At 38.9% G+C, this 21,471-nt stretch overlaps 1 protein-coding gene across 1 annotated transcript in view; it reads right to left on the bottom strand.

Moving 5' to 3' along the window:
• The window catches only part of SMCHD1 (structural maintenance of chromosomes flexible hinge domain containing 1), a 3,546,415-nt gene that overhangs the window by 1,210,897 nt on the left and 2,314,047 nt on the right, over nt 1-21,471 (bottom strand). Inside the window, exon 30 of the mRNA XM_044065561.1 lies at nt 14,013-14,138. Within this exon, the coding sequence (XP_043921496.1) occupies nt 14,013-14,138 (126 nt within the window). The remainder of the gene's footprint in view (nt 1-14,012; nt 14,139-21,471) is intronic.

Genomic DNA, 21,471 nt, shown 5'->3' with positions numbered 1-21,471 from the left:
GAGGCGGCCGCAGCAATGCTGGCCTCAGAGGTAAAGATCATGGTAGTCATTGTCTGACTGAAAGACCACACGTGGAGCAGAAGGATTGTTCTGCTTAACTTGTCCGCTACTACACTAGACCTCCTTGGGATACATAAGGAAGATGCTGCCTAATGCCAAACTCTCACGGCTTTCGAACAAAGTGGATACAAGAGGGTTTCTCCTTATTCGTTGCTGTATCAGACAACTGACACGTCTGTCTGGACAGTGATTACACCTGTGGGGAGGGAGCTCTTAAAGGCCTGCACTGCTAGGACGACTGCCCTCATAAGCTTCTGTAGAAGATCACATGCCTTGGAAAGTCTTTCCTTTGAAGCATCTCCCACACCCCAGAAGGGATGCGTCCATGGTCTCCATGGCTCCGAGGGCGGAAGAATGAAATGAACACCTACGGACACAAGAGGAAAGTTTGGCTACCACTGAATATGTTGTCTGAAAATCCCCATGCGTTTGACAGGAAAGTCCATCAGATGAGGAAGTATGGACTACTGGGCTTAGAGTTTGCTGTTATATCCTCCTGCAGAATCTAGAGTGAGGAACAAGGGTGACTGAAGCTGCCATAGAAGGATTTTGCTGGGAATTTGGTGAGATAGGACCTGTGAAGCTTGTTGTCAGAGAGACTAACCTTGACACTGGACGTTCAGCTATCTGTGAAGTGGTGTCCAGGTGGCATCCTATAAACTCTGTTGGTTTGGATAGGTGTTCGCTTGCACTTCTCCAGACTGAATGTGATTTATATGTTTGAGCACAACTGGAGCAAGAAGTCCCCAGCCTGAATTAACAGACCCCTCATGGCAGCAGTTATGAGCCAGTTGTCTAGTTAAGGAAACATCCGGAACCCCTGCAACCCAAGATATGCCGATACCACTGCCATGCACTATGTAAACACCAAGGGGGGTGTGGGGAGTCTGAAGGGTAGCACTTTGAATTGAAAATAACTGTCACCCAGATGAAAGTGAAGGAGTCTTCTGGACAGCCTCACTGTTTTGATGTGGTAGTTAGCATCCTGGAAAGTCCATTAAGGACATACAGTCATTCTTCCTCAGAAGATGCGATATGCACTGAAACATGACCATCTGAAAAGTAGTCTGTCTCACAAAATGGTTTAACTGACTGAGGTCCACAATGGGCTTGAGGTACCCATTTTTCTTTGGAACAAAAAAGAATCTTGAGTAGGCTCTTTGCTGGTCTTATGGGATCTACTAGATTACTCATCCCACAGTCTTGCAATTGCCTGGGATGCTGCCCATCTCTGTAGGGGGTGAGACCTCAATTAGGTTTCTTCGTGTCAGTACAAGGAGTGAATAAAAGGGAATCTAGTAGCCTCTGGTTATTACTCTCAGCACCCACAAGCCTACAGTGATGGCTGACCAGGCATAAGGGTACAGTGAGAAGCACCCTCCGAATGGCTCCACAGTGTGGCAGTCAGGCAACCTTACAGTAGTGCTTGAAAAGTCTTGTCTGCCAAAGGACCTTAAAACTCTTGGTTTTGCAGTCCATCTCTGCCTCTAGGATGATGCCCATTACTGATATTCCCCCTTGCACCTGGGTGGGTCTGATTCCAAGAGTGTCTTGCACAAAACTCTGATATTTTCATAATTATAGTCACTTCCTTCCTGCCCTTTTGTTTCCAAGGAAAGGACCTTTGTGAGTGGAGAAGCAGATGCAGATGACGAATAGTGTTTTGCTGTCTTGTTCACTCCTAGTGATTGTGGACCTTTCAAAAGGGATGTTCAGAGAGAACGTATTGAAGTTTTCTCCAAAACACAAAGATGCTTCCAGGCATGCTGGTGTATATCAATGCAGGTGTCTCCTGCAGAAGATGCATTACGTTCATACTCCGCAAGCGACCTCAAGTCTATCTGGAGCCAAATGCTCCAAAGGGACATGATAATGTGGAATGATAGAGACTTCAGAAACCTCAGAGGGTCAGGCTGGATCTGAACACAGGTGGGGTCACTTCTTCTCTCAAAATAAAGAGAACGCTCTCAAACACTTTGAATGTCACAGCTTGTCCTGGAGGAGTTCTTCTGGGATCCAAGAACTCAGACAAGAGGACCCTTGTGAGTTGCTGCTTGCCTCGGATCCAAAGTTGTGACTGCAACTGCTATCAACAGCCAAAGCACCAAGGGTAAGGGATGGATCCAACAACTTAGGAATTGACCCTGACTTCCATGCCCAGACACAAAGCTTTTGGCTCCAGGACGTCCCAGGGATCTGACACTGTTGGAGTTGAGCATGTGGGAGATACAATCAGAGTTTAAAATGTACAAACTGCTGGCACATATAGAGGGACCTCATGGGAAGCACTATGATCCAAAACTGTCAGAGCCGAAGGTCAGATAAAAGAAGGAGAAACTAAGTGAGGTGTGGAGTGACCTTGCCCCAATAACCCCTGGAGAGGAAATGCAGGAAGGATGCTATCTGGATCTGCATCCTAAGAAACTTCCATACCACTCTGTCTGCTTCTGTTTCAAAAAGCACTCTTCAATGACCACATGGACCTGAGAGATGACAAGGGCAGCCTGGAGCACCTATGGAAAGGTCTTCTCTGCACTCAGGGCAGACAACTGAAGCTGTGGAAGCATCAGCTCCAGAGAGAAACACAGCTCCAAGATAACCTGAGTTATCAGTGAATGGCTGGAATTTAAGTCTGACCCTAACAGGAAGGAGGTTGCATGACATGAAGGTTTAGGTGCTTTCAATACAGGAACCAAGGAATCTGACGGATCCAGAGACCTTTTTCAACAAACTGATAGACAGCTCTTTTGATTTGATCCCTTTGTCTTCACCTTTCTCTCTTCTTTTTCCTTCTGGTTTTCCATAGAACTTCCTTTTTGACCTGTCATGGGGCCTCTCTGAGGGTTTCTTAAGGAAAGGAAAGTTAGACTAAGAAGAAGCCAATTCACCCATGGTGGCAGGAAGAAGGCCTTCATGGACCAACTCTGAATAGCAGTCAGAAAAGGTTCATGGCTCAAAGGATGAAAAAATACTGCAGACTTCCTACATTTGAGAAATCTCTAAGCAAAAGATGCTTCAAGTATGAAGATTTTGGGGAGGAATTTTATGCTCTCTAGCAGGTTATTTTTTGAAACCAGTAGCCTTGTCAGCCATTTCCCAAGCTATACAAAACAGAAATACAAACAACTACATGCTACAAGAAAAACTATAACTAGCACACAGTGCAACCTCTTAAAACTGCAAGGTCACAAGAATTTCAAAAAACACATTACAGTAAAGGGCTCTTCTGTTTTTTTTTTATTTTTTGGAAAGGGAGAAACCATTGAGAAAAGGTGGAAAGTGCCCAACTCTAATAAAACACAAACTGCAAAGAATCAACACATGCAGCAGAGAAAGCAATGAAACTTAAATTTAACATCAAGACAAATGCAATAACAATCTGAAAGGCACAAAAAGCACTTATATGATCACCACAACTAGAAAAAAGAAAAAAAGAAATGAAAGCACCGAGCTACGGGACTCTCTCTGATTGCTTCAAGTGGCAAACAAGATCTACAGAATAGTTATGATGGAAGGGGCAGGAGCCTGAGCTTTGAATCTAAAGAATGAAAGGTGCTGGCATCATATCTGGCTGGATTTGACATACCCACAAGTAGAGAAAGATGGAAAAGACAACGCTGGAACTAAGCTGGTTTATTTACAGGTTTAGGTTTGACCATCAAATCTCATCAGACCTGCCTCACATCCTTCAGACTGATTCTTTGCTGTATTCTCCACTTCACTCTTGTTCTTCTGCCCCCCCACCTTCCCGTTTTCATCTCTTTTTTAGTCAATTATGTTACCATTTCTTCCACCTCTAACATTGAGAGGTTGTTTTTGCTTCTGCTCTTTTGTAACTTTTTGCCCTACTTTTATAATTACCACTACCAACTCTTAACATGCTCCTGGGAACTGACTGCTTGTCCACAACAAAAACAGTTTTGTTAACAGCATTTCCACTCCAACCACATCCTTCAAAAGTCTCAATTTCTCCTTCTGCCCATTCCAACCTTACTTTAGTTAATTCTGCATGTGCTTTCAGTTAGACATTTTCACTGACAACCTGTTGTAGGCCTGTAGAATATACCTTGTCCAATCTATTCCTATGATTATTTAGTTTTTCTTGGAGGGTTTGTTTCACTTCCAGAATCACATTCCAAACTGTGGTGACAGTTACCTCCTGCTAAGGGCCTTTCCTCTCAGCCTCACTGTTCCTCTTCCTTCTGAGCCTATGTTTCTTCCTTTATTTTTACTCGACATTCACCAGTCGTATAGTTCATTTTTCTGTTTGTGTTTATTAATCTTCTGGAGTATTGTCAGTCATTTTTTTTTTCTATTTTACAGTACTTCTTGAGTAGCTGAGGAGCTACACTTTTTACTGCTGTGTAGTGGGCTACCCTACTGAAGGCCTGACATAGTTCTATGTGAAAGTCTATGCCAGGAGTACCCGGAACACACCATTAGGGGAGCTAACACCAGATCGGGGAGCCAAATAGTGAAAACAACTACCGATAACAGCTTTTGTCAGATGCTCAACAGGTAGCACACCTTTGGTGGAGAGGGGTGTGGTTTCTACTCCCACACCAGGAAGCCGGATTGCAGACACCACAGTGCAGGGGGGGGGGGGGTTGCTGCACTCCTGAGTGTGTCATTCTTTGGATGAGAAGTTAAATCAAGGCCCCATCTGCCTGAGCTGGTGGTTGTAAAAGATCCCACGGCACCTACTGAAAAGAGTAGGGTGCTTTATTCCTATGCAAAAAGACCTCTCATTTATAAAACATTTACATATTTACAAATATACAGATATACAAATCTGTTTATACATATTCACAATTTGCTTTACAATCATAAATTTTCACCCCTAACAACCCCCACTCCATCTGATTTTACTTAATATTGTTGCTAAAATCCATTTACCATTAAACAGTTTAATTTATTCTTTCATTCTATACAACCCAAATAACATAACTTTTTATCCGTTCTTTTAACATATTTTTTACTTCTATTCTTATATCCATATTAAATCATATCCATGTTTATTTTATCTACTACTTTTACATTTTCAAAAAAAAAAGCTTCTTCACATAGTTTTTCCCATAACATTTTATTCTTTTTACATTCCAAAACGCATGCTCCGTAGTTGTTGTTTCTTGTTAATGTAAACATATTCTATCACTTTTCTTTTTATATGGAATATTTCCTTTTACTGGCAATTTATCTATTACCAGTCTCGACAAAAAAATCTTGACATTCTATTTTCTGATTATACCATGTGCTTTTAATTATAGCTTTGTTTTCATCGGTTAGATTTTCCCATGGTTTTACATAGTAATCTTTTATCATTACATTCTTATATTATACTTTTCTATCTTCTATATCACCAATTTTTATTTTCCACAAAAATATTTTTTTCTTGATAACATTTTATTTCTTCATTTTTACACTCCCCCTCTTTTACTCTTTTTACCACAATCCAACATATTTATATTTATACAATTTTACTACTAATCCCTCATCTTTTTCATTTATAAGTTCATAGGAGATTACTATTCTAACTGCCTTAAGGACCTTTACAAACTGAGCCAATATAACCCAATTTTACCCAATATATATGGCCCCATAGGGGCAATAGGATGGCATGAATTTGTGCCTGTGCATTGAGTATCTTACAGATTGTCCCTGTCCACAAGGGACCATAGGCAGTACCCCAGGTGTGAATTTGCAATTCCCTATACATTGATCCAAACTGCTTTTGAAGAGAGCCAGGGAAGGGCTCTGCTTAACATGAATAGGAAGCTCTGTTCCAAAGAAGGGCAATCTCTGAGACAGACATCTGTCACTCCAGCATGCTTTTTTTGAGTCATTAAGTTTATATCACTAGATTGTGTGACTCTTGTGCTATTCAACTTGCAGATGTGTAGCAGTTCCATCAGGGCTGGATTCGTGAGTATCTCGTAGGTCAGGTATAGGTCACCCCTTTACAGTTGGTATGAGACAGAGTAAAGGGATAGGGCTTTTAGTCTATCCCCAAAGTTCGTGTTTATACCCTGTATTTTCTTTGTGAAGAACCTCTGAGGTCGCTCCATCTGCAGTAAGTGCCTTGTCAAGTACATGACAGATGGTGCACTGTACTCGATTATTGGTCTAATGAGGAGCGAGTACAGCAGGATTACAATTTCCCTGTCTCTGTATGCCATACCTTTACTTACAAGTTGTGCCACATAAAAGGATTTCTTCACCACTGTACAAATATGGCGGTGAATGTTCAGGCTACTATTTCTCTGCATACCTAGATCTCTCACCTCTGAGACCACTCTAAGGGGCATGCCATTGATGATGTAATTTGCATGAGTATTTGACTTCCCAAAGGGTATGACAATGCATTTAGCTTTAGGCCATGGTTGTGGCACCAATCATTTGTCTGAGCTAGATGCTCCTGAAGGATATCTACATCACGGGGGGATTCAATAATTGCCTCCAGCTTGAGTCATCAGCAAACTTTGTCACCTAGAGGCCTTCCACATTTGCCTTGACTTAAGAGAAGGACATTCTGAACAGGAGTGGTCCCAGTACTGAGCCCTGTGGCACACCACTAGTAAATGGCCACTTACTGGATCTGGATTAACCCACTTTAACCACATGTACTGTCTGTGAGCCAAATGGTTATCCGTTTGATGACATATGGATTTATGCCCAGTTTTGTCAGTTATAATACCAGAGTAGGGAATTGTGTCAAATGCCTTGGACAGGTTGAAATAAGAGTCTCAAAAAACTGCAGCTTTACTCCGTTGCATATCGCCTACTCAGAGGCGATCTCTGCCTAACACACAAAGCTATGTCAAACCCAGAGCTTTTAGACATGCTCCACTTTAAGAAATCCCAATCCCTACGAGCTACATGCTCTAGGGACCGAACCCTTGTCACCACAATAAACAGAACATGCTGGAGGGATAGATTCCTGTCCCAGAGACTTCCCATACTCTGGAACAAACTACATATCTATATCAAACAGAGCTCCTCATTAGCACTCTTCAAGAAAAATCTTGATGATTGGCTGGGAAATAAGAAATTCACCCCAGGGATCACTTCTGTGGCTCTGCTCCACAGTGGCACAGAAAAATAATTTTCTTGGGTGGCGAAAGCCAGGGTACCTTTGGCTAGGCTTATATAGGCCCTAGGGCCAATAGCCTAGTGCTTACCTATGAACCTATGCACTATTTTACCCTCATCCATCGCCTTAGTGACCTTCTCAACAAGAACCACCAGATTCAGTAGGCATGACCCACCCTTGACAAAGCCGAATTGGGTCAGGTCCAGTGTTTGGGGTCTCCTATGTCATGATTTATCAGGTCCATGAATATTCTTACCATGGACTTAAATACATGACTAACACTTTCTACAAATTTAATGAAGCAGCATATAACACTGTGTTAAATTAACCCTAAACCTCCCCCCTCTTTATTTACATACAAAACTCTTTTTTCTGGGTTTAATCTAGAACCCCATATAAATGAAAAAAAAAACATCTGCAAGAATTCCTTTTCAAATACTGTTGGCAACATAAATATACTTGCTAGGTATATTTTCCCATCAGTACGGAATTTATCAAGTAAGCCTTTTTTTCTGAATGATAACTTATAAGTTCTCCAGAAATGACAAGTTTGTTTTATTCTCTATTGTTTTTTTTTCCACTGAATTCTACTGATACCTTTATTCCCAAAGCAAATAATGAATTTTAACCACAACGGTCTTCCTTCTTATTTGCCTGAAAAAAAAAAGTGCATATTTTGCTACAAATTCAAATACCAAATGTTTTTAAGAGGGACTCGCAACAGATTTTAAGAATATCCTAACCTACTAAACACCAGCGGAAACAGGCAGGGTAGGTCATGTGTAATTTTTTACATGCTTAGTACTTGAATGTTAAAAAACAGAAGCAGAGGACTCAGTCATTCGTAGTTTATTCAAAAAGCAGAATGTAAAAGCACAAAGCTTTTGAGTTGCATCAACTCTTTCTCACTGCATTGAGAAAGAATTGATGCAACTTGAAAACGTTGTGCTTTTACATTCTGCTTTTCGAATAAACTACAAACGATTGAGTTCTCTGCTTCTTCTGTTTTTTGTCTTTTGGACATTTTGCTATTTGGGGCTCAAGGTTGGTACCTGTGACTTGTTTTTGTATAGTACTTGAATGTTGTTAGACCTGCTAGGATTAAGCAGGTAAATTCCTACCAGCTTTTTTTTTCTTTCACCATCTTAAAGGGACAAACTTTTTTTTACTGATCAAATTTTATACCTAGGCACAGAAATTTAATTAATTGTAAAATATATACACCCTATCCTTACTACATTACCTAAACCTTTACTTTTCTCTTTATTTAAAGACATCTCCTAACAACTCTAGACACTCCTTTGTGGAAATTACTTCTTTTATCCAAATTTTATTTGCAATTATTACAATGTCTTTCTAATTGCCTTCTATCTTCTTTCTTCCATATGAATAAGTATTCCACAACATAATTCTTTATAAATAAAATCTTCATTTAACAATTCATTCAAAATCTTTAAAAAAGTATTTTCCCAATCCCTTGAATTTTTATAGATTTCATATCCTATTCCATCTGATCCCTGAAGTCGAATCTATATTTACTTGTCCTAATACTTTACTTTATCTAGCTCATTTAAAGAAATCTCATTTTTCAATTAACTTCCTTACTTTCCATGGTTTTTCACTCCCTTCTTTTTTCTTTAAACATTTATTGTACATATTGTATTACACTATTCATAAACTTTTCCTGAGTTCTTATTTCTTTTACATTTTTTTTCTTTCATTATACTACCATCGTCCTTTACTGATCAGCTTAAGCAACTCAATACTTTTCTTTTTCCTTGTAAAAAAATACCTTTGCTTATATAATTATTGTATTTTTCTTGACTTCTTTCATATACTTTTTGTCAAATTACTTTCCATCATGTTCTAAATTTTCCAATGCATCGTTATGTTTTTATATTTTTCTTTTTGTTTTTCTCACATCATGTCACTGTAAAAAAAAAATGTATATTTTCTTTAAATATCAACCACCATTCAGACCACTATTTATAAAACATTCTCATAGTAATACGATCTTTCCATAACTGTATTACTAATCTCTTTCCTTCTTCATTCCATTCTCTCATTTATCCTTTTGAATCCTTTGCCTATTTTTATATATTCTTTGTTTTCCATTATCTCTAGCCATAGTGCAAGATGATCAGAAAATCATGTTTCAAGTACGTCTCCTTCTCCTATATATAAACCTTCTGATATGCTAAAATGATCCATTTCAGTTCTATACATACCCCTTCCGAAAGATACACACACACACACACAAACACCTTTTTTAAGTCCATGAATTTGTGTCCTAAAGTTTTAAATTACATCTTATAATTTCCAACACTTTTCTAATATCTTCTTCTTTCGGCTGCTCCCGTTAGGGGTCGCCGCAGCAGATCAACTGTTCCCATTTCTTCCTGTCCTCTGCATCTTGCTCTGTCACACCAACCACCTGCATGTCCTCTCTCACCACATCCATAAACCTTATCTTACGCCTTCCTCTTTTCCTGTTACCTGGTAGCTTCATCCTTAGCATCTTTTTCCCAATATACTCTGCATCCCTCCTCAGCACATGTCCAAACCAACATAATCTTGCCTCTCTGGCTTTGTCTCCAAACCTTCCAACCTGGGCTGACCCTCTACTATACTTATTCCTAATCCTGTCCATCCTCGTCACAACCAGTGCAAATCTTAACATCTTCAACTCTGCCACGTCAAGCTCTTTTTGTCAATGCCACTGTCTCCAACCCATATAACATAGCTGGTCTCACTACCCTCTTGTAGACCTTCCCTTTCACTCTTACTGGTAATAGTCTGTCACAAATCACTCCTGACACTCTTCTCCACCTACTCCATCCTGCCTTTACTCTCTTCTTCACCTCTCTTCCACACTCACCATTACTCTGAACTGCTGATCCCAAGTACTTAAACTCATCCACCTTTGCCACCTCTACTCCCTGCATCCTCACCATTCCTCTATCCTCCCTCTCATTCACACACATATATTTTGTCTTAGTCCTGCTGACCTTCATTCCTCTTCTCTCTAGAGCATATCTCCACCTCTCCAGGGTCTCCTCCACTTGTTCCCTACTCTCACTACAGATCACAATGTCATCTGCAAACATCATAGTCCACGGGGACTCCTGTCTGATCTCGTCTGTCAACCTGTCCATCACCATTGCAAATAAGAAAGGGCTCAGAGTTGATCCTTGATGTAATCCCATCTCCACCTTATACGCATCCATCACTCCCACCGCAGACCTCACCGCTGTCACACTACCCTCGTACATATCCTGTACCACTCTTACATACTTCTCTGACACTCCCGACTTCCTCATACAATACCACAACTCCTCTCTAAGCACCCTGTCATATGCTTTCTCTAAATCTACAGACACAATGCAACTCCTTCTGACCTTCTCTGTACTTCTCCACCAACACTCTCAGAACAAGCATTGCATCTGTGCTCTTTCCTTGCATGAAATCATACTGCTGATCACTAATCATCACCTCCCTCCTTAACCTAGCTTCCACTACTCTTTCCCATAACTTCATGCTATGACTGATCAGTTTAATCCCTCTGTAGTTACTACAGCTCTGCACATCACCCTTTCTAATATAATTTCCTTTATTTTTACACTTGCCTTTTAAACCATTAAAGTCTCCTGTAATTATAATATTCATATTTATTGCTACATAGTCTAAAATCTGATGAATTAACCTTTCCTTTCTTTAAAATTCACATAAGCATATAATTTTACATACTTATACTTTCTATTTTAAATCTTCAGTGGTTTATCTTCCCAATTTTTAAGGTTACATCTAATATCCTTACTCTATTGCTACAGAATACATCCATTCCAGAACATCTCCCATTTCCCCAAATTCTAGATGATCTTTCCTCCCCACTGTTTCTCTGTCTGCAGTCTTTTTTCTTTGTTAAAAATCTTGTCTTTAGATCACATGTACTGCTCAACTCCAAAATCTCACTTTGTCTTACTAGATTCTTAATACTATTCACATTTACCTAAAACACACTAAAATTTTCATTTTCCTTTTTCCTTAGATTCACAGTTTCATAAGTTTACAGCTAATTACTAGACTAGCTTTCTTAATAGGCCATTCTAAGTCTAGCCAACTTCCCTCCCCAAGATGAAAATCAAACACTGTACTTTGTGTCTGTGAGTCAAACATCTTAATCTTTATATCAATCCCTATTACTTGTATATATTCTGAAGAAGTTCGTCATATCGGACGAAACCTGGGTTAATTCGTGTTGTGCTTTACTTGTGTCTTCACAATAAATCATCCATTATTGCTGTGGTATTCGATTCATCTTTACTTCTACAGCGTGGATTATTACATTGTGAGTGAGTTTGCTGCGGCATTACCTGGGTGTTTGGACTCCTTGGTCCTTTTTGGTAAAAGTTATACTTGTATATATTCTTTTTCATCCATTACCTTTTATTTTAAGTACTTATCCCTTTAAATTTTCTTTTTCTTTCTTTGCCCTTTACAAAGAGATTTTTTCTTTTACTACCTCCCAATTTATGTCTTCATCACTTATTTCAGAACCTTATTCTATGTTCCCTCTTATTTTTTCTCATCTATTTTTTCTATTTCTACTACTTCTAAAATCTCTGTTGATTTTTCTTTCTTTTTCATTATTCTGATTTTGAATTTTGCAATCTATCCATAAATGTCTAACTTCGTTGCATTTATAACATTCCAATTCACATTTTTTGCATCATGTCCCATTTCCCCAAACAATAACATTTTCCTTTGTCACAGTTACTTATCAAATGTCCACTTCCACACAAAAAAAATATTTTGGGCTGTCCCCAGTATTTTATGACACCTTTATTCCACTCCACATTTATCATGCATGGTATATGTATACTTTTTTCTCTTTCTATTTTTAGCATAATATTACAATCCCAGCAACCAGTCCATAAACTTTTTTGTCAAACTTTTGCAATGTCCAGTGCTTCTTTACATAAAGTTTTCCAGTGTCCTTTCAATGTCATTCTAACTCTGAAACTGTACATGCATTTTCTTTGTTTGCCTGTTAAATGCTATTACCACAAAGATTCCATGGGTTACGGTGTTTCTTTTTCACATTTTCCTAGAAAATTTTCCATTGAAAAAACAGTCTCAAATATGTCACAAAAATGCCTCTGTTAAAAATAAATGCTTTTACCTCGTGATTTTACACCCAAAGGAGCTATTAAATTGTCTCACACGTCATATCTGTCCATGCCTCTGTATTCTTTACTTTGAATCTTTACCATCGACTTCTGTTTTTCATTTTCTTCGACTTTCTTTTCTGATACTCCATTTTTGCCTTCTACTTTCTCTGCATATGTTTTCTTTTCTATCTCATCACTATTCTTCAGGACTGTTTCCGCATCTTTCCTTTTAATTTTTGCCATAATGCTCCACCCCAGGAAACATCTCCTTCATTTTCTGACTCACTTTGCATCACCATTTCCTTAACTAAATCATCCCACAACCGTCCCAACTGAAGGGCTGTAATTATGCATCCATCATTTGCTGACTCATCTCCATCAAACAGATTAAGATTTCTTTGAAATATCTCCTCAGAATCCTGCATATATTCTCCAGTCTTAATATTTGCTTTTTCTCCATTTCTTTCACCACTCCATCTCCTTCTCTCTCCATCTGGCTTCCCTGTTTCTCTGGGCTGCCTCTGCGCCCGGAAGAAAAACAGGAAGTGTTCTTGCAAAATGGGTCCCAAATTTCCCCTAACAGTATAAATACTACCTTAGGTATCCAATGAAATGAGGCTCTTTGCCTAGTGGGACTAACCTGATCAACAAAGGATAATCAAAAAAAAATAAATAAATAATAGGCAGTAAATGAAAAAGTGGCAGATACATTACACAACAACCTCTAAGATTAGGGAATAAATCTCCCCTTTGAATTTGGGGTCATCTGTTATTAACTTCTCTCAAAAACATTTCCATATATATAAAGAAAGTATACAGTCTCAAAGGGGTCCAATAATCAAGTTTCTTGAAGGCCAAAAACTCACATCTTGAAAATCAAACCTATGAACCTGCTGTGTATGTGGAATATATCATGGATTTATTTGTGGTTTCTGACCAATAAAAATGTTAACCCATCTTACAGTGCAATGCAATTAGATTTTTTTTGTTTTGTTTTTTGCAGCTCTTGACAGCCACAAAATCAAAATGCATCATGTACTATCATGCTTTACCCAAAGTACACTTTAAAGTTATCTTTCTAAAACAGACTTTAAAAAGAAGCATGAAGCAGACTGTACTTAATGGACCAGCATAACTGTGTGTGTGTGTGTGTGTGTGTGTGTGTGTGTGTGTGTGTGTGTGTGTGTGTGTGTGTGTGTGTGTGTGTGTGTGTGTTAACCCAGTCTCACTTTTCTGACTCTTACAGAAAATCTGTTTAAATATAATATACTTATGTGCTAGTGATGAGAACATCTTGTTTTATAATTATTCAGAGGATAGTTTAAATAAAGGTGGCTGCTTAGTTTATTTTTATCATTTTTTCCACAGTCAGCATTAAAGGCTATCCTTATGATGCAGCTCAAATTACAATAAAATATTACTATCATTTTTTCTACCAAAAACGGAGTAGTACACTGATTATTCACCATCCGTTTCATTGTAAAAGACAAATCTTTCAGACCCACCACTTATGAAACCACTTGTGTGTGTGCATTTGAAAAAATATTCCCATTGTCTGTGTAATTTTCAAGGTGATAAACAGCAGCCAATTAAGCATCACAAATCTGACATGAATAATGTGCAGTTCATCAATAAAGAAATAACTAATGACTTCAATAAGGTGCAGTTCAATTTAACAATCACGGGATTACCTTTAAATGACTGTCTTTCGTAAGAGAAACTCTGACATTGGGTTCAGAAGAAGGATTCCCCCACTGATCACATAACTGGACAATAAGAGGCTGGGTTAGATGTTTTCCACTGACAATTGAAATCGGCTGTCAAACATAGGAAGAAAAGCAGAAGAAAAAAAATGAAACATCAGTGTAAACAGAGAAGAGGAACAATGTACATAAAACGAACTGCTATGACTTTCTGGGAGGTCAGAGTTGACAACAGACACATTAAATGCAAAATAGCCAGAGTCCTAATAAAAGCAAATACAATGGCATTCTAAAGCATGAAATGCTTCAGTTAAATGCCCTTTCCATTTGTACATGCACTGATCAAAATGTCACACATGCCTCAAGTGTCTTACTGCTTACTGGATTTATAAAACGTGTACTGCAGAAAAAAATACATCAGAAATAAATCGAAGTAACAACGAAATGCAATTACACAAAAACATCAAACGCAGTCCCCAGAAGCATACTGCTATTGCATATGGCCCCCAGTTCAACAATGTTTAGACAGTAGAGAATACCTCTCAACCTCTTAGAGCAAGAATTAGGAACAAAGTCAAAAATAATGACAGGCTAAGGTCTAAAATCAGGGTAGATTTTAAAAACTTGTCTTACATACTTAAAAAGTTGCTGGAATAACAGGTTTTGGATTGTCATTTATTTTTTTGATTTCTTTGACTGTAATCCTCAATTTGACAGTAAAAATGACTGGGAATAAGACAAAAAATAAGAGAAAAATCAGAAAGAGTTGAGAGCCATGCTGTGGAGTTAACTGGAAATAGGTGTGACATAGTTAAGTGGCACTAATATTAAGTAAGGGAGCACAGAATATTTAAAATAAATAATAAAATAAAATTATATACTTTTCTGGCAAACAAGTATGAAATAAGTATTTTTGTGTGTGTGTGTGTGGGGGGGGGGGTGACTGAAAGGCAGGGATGCAATTTATATGTACGTGTGTGTGTTTTGCAGTTCCCCGTTTCACTTGCACCATGCTGCATGTGGTGATCAAATAGATATGTACCATTTACATCAACACAGAAGATTACTATTTTTGAGCACTGGACTGCAGTAGTATGTTTGTGTAGTGCTACCTACTATCATCTTAAAATTTTAAACATTACTTCAGACAGTTAAAAAATCACCGATCCATCAAATGAAGTGCCCAATTTTGCAGAATGACTAGGATTTGTCTCAAACTTTTGCTGCATTCCTCATTAAATGTTTAGCTTTTCTGGTAAACTACTGAAAATTGCAGTCTGCCAATAATGTCAGACATTAAGAATTTTACACTTAATAGTTGATTTTGTTTTGTTTCAGAAAGTGCATGCTGAGGCAAAACTGTTGTCCTAGTAACTTTTTAACATCTCTGATTTCTGTCCTCTCTCAATCATACTTCGTACCATTCAGAAAACACATGTTGATAGAAAACCTGTTGTTCTGTTTAACAATATAATCGCCATGATCGTGTCCTTTCATATGGCTTCCCAGTCGCAAGCAAGTTGTTTCGCTGGTGAACTGCTGAAGATTAGAGTCAATGCACAGTGATATAAAAACCTGTTGTTCTTTTAAATTTTTAAGTGAATTAAAACAAAAATCAACCTTCACGCACATCACAGACTGGCCTTTGTATTGACATAAGAGAACCCAGCACTGCATTCATGACCACAACTTACACGTGGTCTAGTGCTCTCCATTACTGTCCTGTTTTGAAATATATGCACACACACACACACACACACACACACACACACACAAAACACTTTTTATTACTTCCTATAAAACAAAGTTGTCATCAGCTTTCCATTTCTTTACATGAACCACAGTCTTCTTTATGAACAATATAGTATCTTCGTGGCTACTTTGTTCTCTTCTCTTTTGACAAAGGTACGAATAAAGCACCGTCTGAAAAGTGAGCATAATATAACTCAGTACTCAGATTAAATGCCAGTAAAACTACCATTGTCATGCTACTGTCTGCCCTCCAATCAGGTTTAATGACACAAAAGGAGAAACCTTCAACATTCAGCTAAACAAGGAATTAAAAGCAATAAAGTGCACAAAGGTCTTTGATCTTCAGAAAGAAGTTTACTTCACTCACCAGTACAATGAAAAGGTACACAGAAAAATGCATTTACATTTTTTTCACATACACTTCGAGTCTCATCCACTACAATACTGATAAAGTAGAAACATGCTCTTGATTATAGGAGGAGGTTACTTGGCTAATGGTCCTAGGGCCTTTAGAAGCCCAGCCATGTAAAAACCTGCATACTCTTATTTACCATAGTAAGACTGTCGTCATTAGCAGAGCGATTCTATGATCAGCATCAAATGCCCCTGTCCATGAGGGACAGTGGTGTCACCCCAGAGTAAATTTGTAGTCACCCATCCAAATGTCAAGGCTGCACTTAAATAGGGTCATTGAGGAGCTCTGCTTCACGTGAAGTGGGAGCATATTCCAGAGGAGCTGCAATCTGTGGGAAATATCTCTCTCCAACATGTTTTGTTAATGCCACAGGCTAGGCTGAGATACCTGGAGTGAGTGACTCTTGTCAATTTGATTTGCGGATGTACAGCATTTCCATTAGGGCAGGGTCAGAGACTGCTCTGTAGGCCAGGCACAAGTCGCCTCTCGGCAGCCTGTATACAGAGTACAATGACAGGGCTTTTAGTCTTTTCTTGTAGGTCATGTTTTGCAGGCCCTGGAATCTCCTGGTTAGAAACCTCTGTGATTTCTCCAGTTGCTGCAGATGTCTGACGAGGTATAAGGGAAGCATTGCACTCAATTAGTGGTTTGATAAGGGTCGAGTACAGCTGAGTTATAACTTCTTTAGTCTTGTATGCACTGCCCCTTATTTATGAGATGTGCACTGTAAAAGGCTTTCCCTACCACTGTGGACACATGATGGTTGAAGTTTAGAATGCTATGAACCTGTGTTCCCAAGTCTCGCACCACTGGATATGAGCCTAGAGGGGTGCTGTTATATCAGAATTTGCAGGAGCTGCTTCTTTGCCAAAGGGGATAATGACATATTTTTTGCATTTAGTTTTAGCCCATGACTTTGGCGCCAATCATTTCTCAGCAGAAAATTATCAGCAAATTATCACAGCAAGTGTTGAAATACTTCTCCACTGTCTGTTAAGACATAAAATTATACGGCGAGTTAGACTGGCTGAACATTAGTGCAACACAGAGTAGTTGACAAAATATATCACTTGTGATTTTAACTGCTTCAGAAATGCAGTTGCTTTGCCTCTTTTGTCTCACATACCATTTGCTACATACACCATCAATGGCAAGATAATTTTATCAAATGCTTTCTCAGCACGATTAATGCAAGATAAAGAAAATGTGTTCTGACTGTATTTAAATAATGTAATACCTTAATACCCACTGCTCCAAGTCAGCTTATACCATTTTGAAATAAAGTGAGCATAGACGAAAATGCAGGATGTAAAGCAAATCTTCCACAGAGGAGCACAAAGTTATTACTTTAAACAAATAATTAATGACTATGTTAAGTTGTTATGCAGAGCAGTCTAAGTTATCCCAGTTATTCTGCCTAACATGACAGCCCTGTGCTTTCACACTAGGATAGGCACATCATTTTCCATTGCATTCTCTGTACTGATCCTATCAAGAAGACTACACGTGGCACAGTTATGACATTTTTCTAAAACATGGATTTAAATTATATCGTCTAGTGCAATACACTTGTAGGTTGACCTAATTGGTAAAATTCAGTGCGTCTCTCTCTAAACCACTTCTCTGAAGATTCTTGCTGGTTTACCATTACAGAAGGTTCCACTTAAAAATGATCTGCTCTCAGTAAATTTATGTCATCTTTCAGGATTACAATGTTATGCAGTTACCATAATTTTAGATTTTCAAGATCTATTTCCATCCTTTGCAATAACAGGACTGACACACAGCCAGTAATTGCTCTGCACTTCTTCAGCCCTCTGTGGCTCAAATCTCCTCTTACTGCTTCAATAACGTGCCACACTTCCCTTCCCTTCAGGATAGATTTGCTCTAGGATATCCACTTAGTCAAAATCAAGTATACAACACTCTAAGAAACTATTCTTCCCACATCCCCAACTGTAACAATTTGTAAGGAGATTTGCGCTGTTGGATGGGTATGTTGAAGACTGGAGTGGATCATGGAATATCTAGCATTATATTAAATAAGTAATTTTTCTATCTTACATGATCCATTCCATCCACTTCAACAGAATACTCCAGCTTCTCCTCTTAGATAGCATCATGACAGAACACCATCACAGCCCCAAAAGTTAACCTGGATCTTGAGATCTCATCCAGCTTGTAGTGTCTTACAAAGGTAAGCAGAGAAGCCCAAATTGCAACACTACAAATATCAAAAGAAGAAGGGAAGTAGCCATCATCTTTGAACAACATTTTGAATAACTTCTGGTCCTATTAGTAACGTTTTAATATTATAGTTTGCACAGCAGTAAATGATACATTCAGACAGCCACTTGGATGATGCAGCTTTGGACTTCTTCTTTGAATCTACTTGGGCAAAAGAAACAAAAAGCTGATCATCTTTCATCTGACTCTAGTTTTTTGTCTAAATAAAAATATAACTTAATGAATATAAAGACAATGCAATAAACATACTCTTAGGTTTGAATATTGAATATTGGGGGGGGGGGTGGCCTAATGGTTAAGGTGTTTGCCTTACAAACACAAGGTACAGGGTTTGAATCTCACAGGGAATAATTGGCTAGGCTTAAAATGGCTCGCATGGGCAGTTAGTCTAGTACCAACCTATGAAGGAAAAAAATGGAGACTGTCAAACTAATTGAAGTTAATTTATCTGTTTACTTTTTTTATAAAGGACAGACTGGTTCATATGGATGGTTGCCACAATAAAGTTTTCCATTAGAGAAATTTTAAGTCAGCTCTGGCTGCTGGTTCAAAAGGGGGCAACGTTGTTTTTTTGCAACAAAAAATAAAGGTCTGTTAGTGGAAGAGGTTCTTTGTCTGTGGGTGTTAAAAAGATTATTTTGAGAAATCTCCTGCAAACATACAACAATGCCAAATATGATTAAATTAGCCCATGATAAAAGCTGTATGTTTCAGGTAAGTGAACCTAATCAAAAGAATAGCTCATACCTTGATCGATAATCTGTGGTATGAACTGAGAATTGGGAACAAAAAGCAGTCACGTCCCTGATGAGTTGTCCACAATCAGAATTTGGTCCATTTGATCTATATGTCTTCCTAGTGGATGACTTCTGGGTAGCCAGACAACACTGACCATCCTAGGAAGGTAAGTAGGGTCCACAGCCATTAGTGAAAGTGGATAAACCATGCAGTTAACCTGAGAGACTGAAGACCTACGGGATGCTTGCCAGATTGGTACAGCAGAAGATCTACATGCAGTCTTAGCAGATGAGGTTTCTCCAGCAGTTAAAGCCAAACTTATAAGGACTAGAAAAAAGCTATGAATATTCCCTTGGCCTTGTTCAACTTGGTTTTCCTCAGAAACATACTGATAATGGGAATTCAGTTAAAACATAAAGCAAACTCAGAGGCCATGACTGGACTAAAGCATCCTTGGGAAATCTGCCTCAATGAGGAATTAGGAAGAATAAGCTGCTGGACTTAAAATTGGTCGAGGGTGCAAACAAGTTGACTTATGGCTTGCCCCTGCACTAAAATGCCAAAATTTGTCAAGTCATACAACTGCAAAGAAGACAGGAGGAGGAAGTAGGGAGAGGTTGTTGTATCAGATGGACATGAAAGAAAGGATCTAACATTATGGCAAGCACATAACTTTTGTATCCTATTCGTTTAGTCCATCTGATCCAAACTAATGGATATCCTGCGAGGACTCATGAAAGGAGACCAAGGATGCCCTAATTCCTAGAAATGCAATCCATCTTATAGTGTTTAATGCAAGTCTCCATAGAAGCCCAAGAGATTATCTGGCAAATATAATTTATTGAACAACACCTGAAAAAGACTGTAGGAGTTGCTACTGCCCTGGTGGAATTAAACTCTAGGATTGTATGGTAAAGGTCTGATGTGAGGCATACACGAAGGTGATAAATTCTGGAAGCACCTGGAAAGGGTAACTTTGGAGACTTCTAAGTCTAACTTGTTAGCTGTGAATCTTTCCTTATTCTATGAAGATAAAAAATGCAATTAAGTATGGAGAATGTATTGTCCCCTGCTGGAATGATTAGGAAAGAACACTGGAAGATGAATGGGTTGTGACAAGTTTGATTTAGAAGCTACCTTAGTCTGAAGTGACACTCTATCCTTGTAGTATACTAAGTAAGGGGCTGATGATGACAGTGTATGAAGTTTCGAAATCAAAAAAAAGAGCTGTCCAGGAAAGAAATGTCAGAGAGAGAAAAAGCCAATTCAAATGGGGGACTGATTAGAGCATCTAGAACTAGATTCAGATCCCAAGGTGGGAAGAGCTCTCTGAAGGGAGGTCTAAACAAAAAAGGTTCCTCTGAGGAAAGCTTTACAAAGCTCATACAAAGCAAAAAGGCATTCCTGATTGCCAACAAGAAAATTAGAAACCACAGCTAGTTGCACTTTGACTGTGGAGAAACTAGATCCAGAGTTCACTACCTCTGCTAGAAAGCTTAGGACATCTGGAACTGGAAATGAAAAAGGATCAATATACTGTGAGGAGGTCCATAGCACAAATCTCGTCCATTTACTACGATATGTCTTGTGAGTAGACTCCTTCAGTAAAAGTTAGAATTCCTACCACCGCCGAAGAGACTTATTGGTCATTACTAGAACTGGAGAAACCAAGTGCTTAGCTTACGTTGTGGAGAACGGAGTGAGGCTTCCTGGACAGGTACGAAATAAGATCCTGTACTGGTTCTAGAATCTAGGGGAATTCCCTGAGGAAGGGGAAACAAATTAGTCTAGGGAAAACAGCGTTATGAGGATGACAGTGGCCTTGCACTGACAGTTTTTGCATGTAATTGGGACTTGCAGGCAATGGCGGGTAAGCATAAAGCCAAGGAGACCACTGCTGGGAGAGAGTATTCCTCTGTGACTGTCCTTATGAGGGAGCATAGCAAATTAACTGCTGCATTTGCTGTTCTATGGGGAGGCAAAAAGATCGCAATGGGAACACCTCAGTGACAGAAGTTCTCGTTGGCTATTACTGTACTGGGGGACCACTCGTGAAGCATGAAAAGAGACTTGCTGTGCCTGCTTGCAAGGCAACAGATACTCCCTGAATGTGTGTTGCTGTGAGAGATCATTACCTATTGCCAAGTTCTTATTCCTTCCAAACGTAAAAGGTAGGAGCTCATTCCTTCTTGTCTGTTGATGTACCAAAGAGGCATGTTGCCCATTTGGACACATATTAAACCCAGAGGAAGGCAACCTGAAGCTCCTGTAATAGGACGACTGCACTCAACTCCA

The sequence above is a fragment of the Protopterus annectens genome, chromosome 3.part0 (assembly GCF_019279795.1).
Source record: "Protopterus annectens isolate FY-2018-M chromosome 3.part0, PAN1.0, whole genome shotgun sequence".
NCBI lineage: Eukaryota > Metazoa > Chordata > Ceratodontiformes > Protopteridae > Protopterus > Protopterus annectens.
This window is presented reverse-complemented; position numbering and strand designations above follow the sequence as displayed.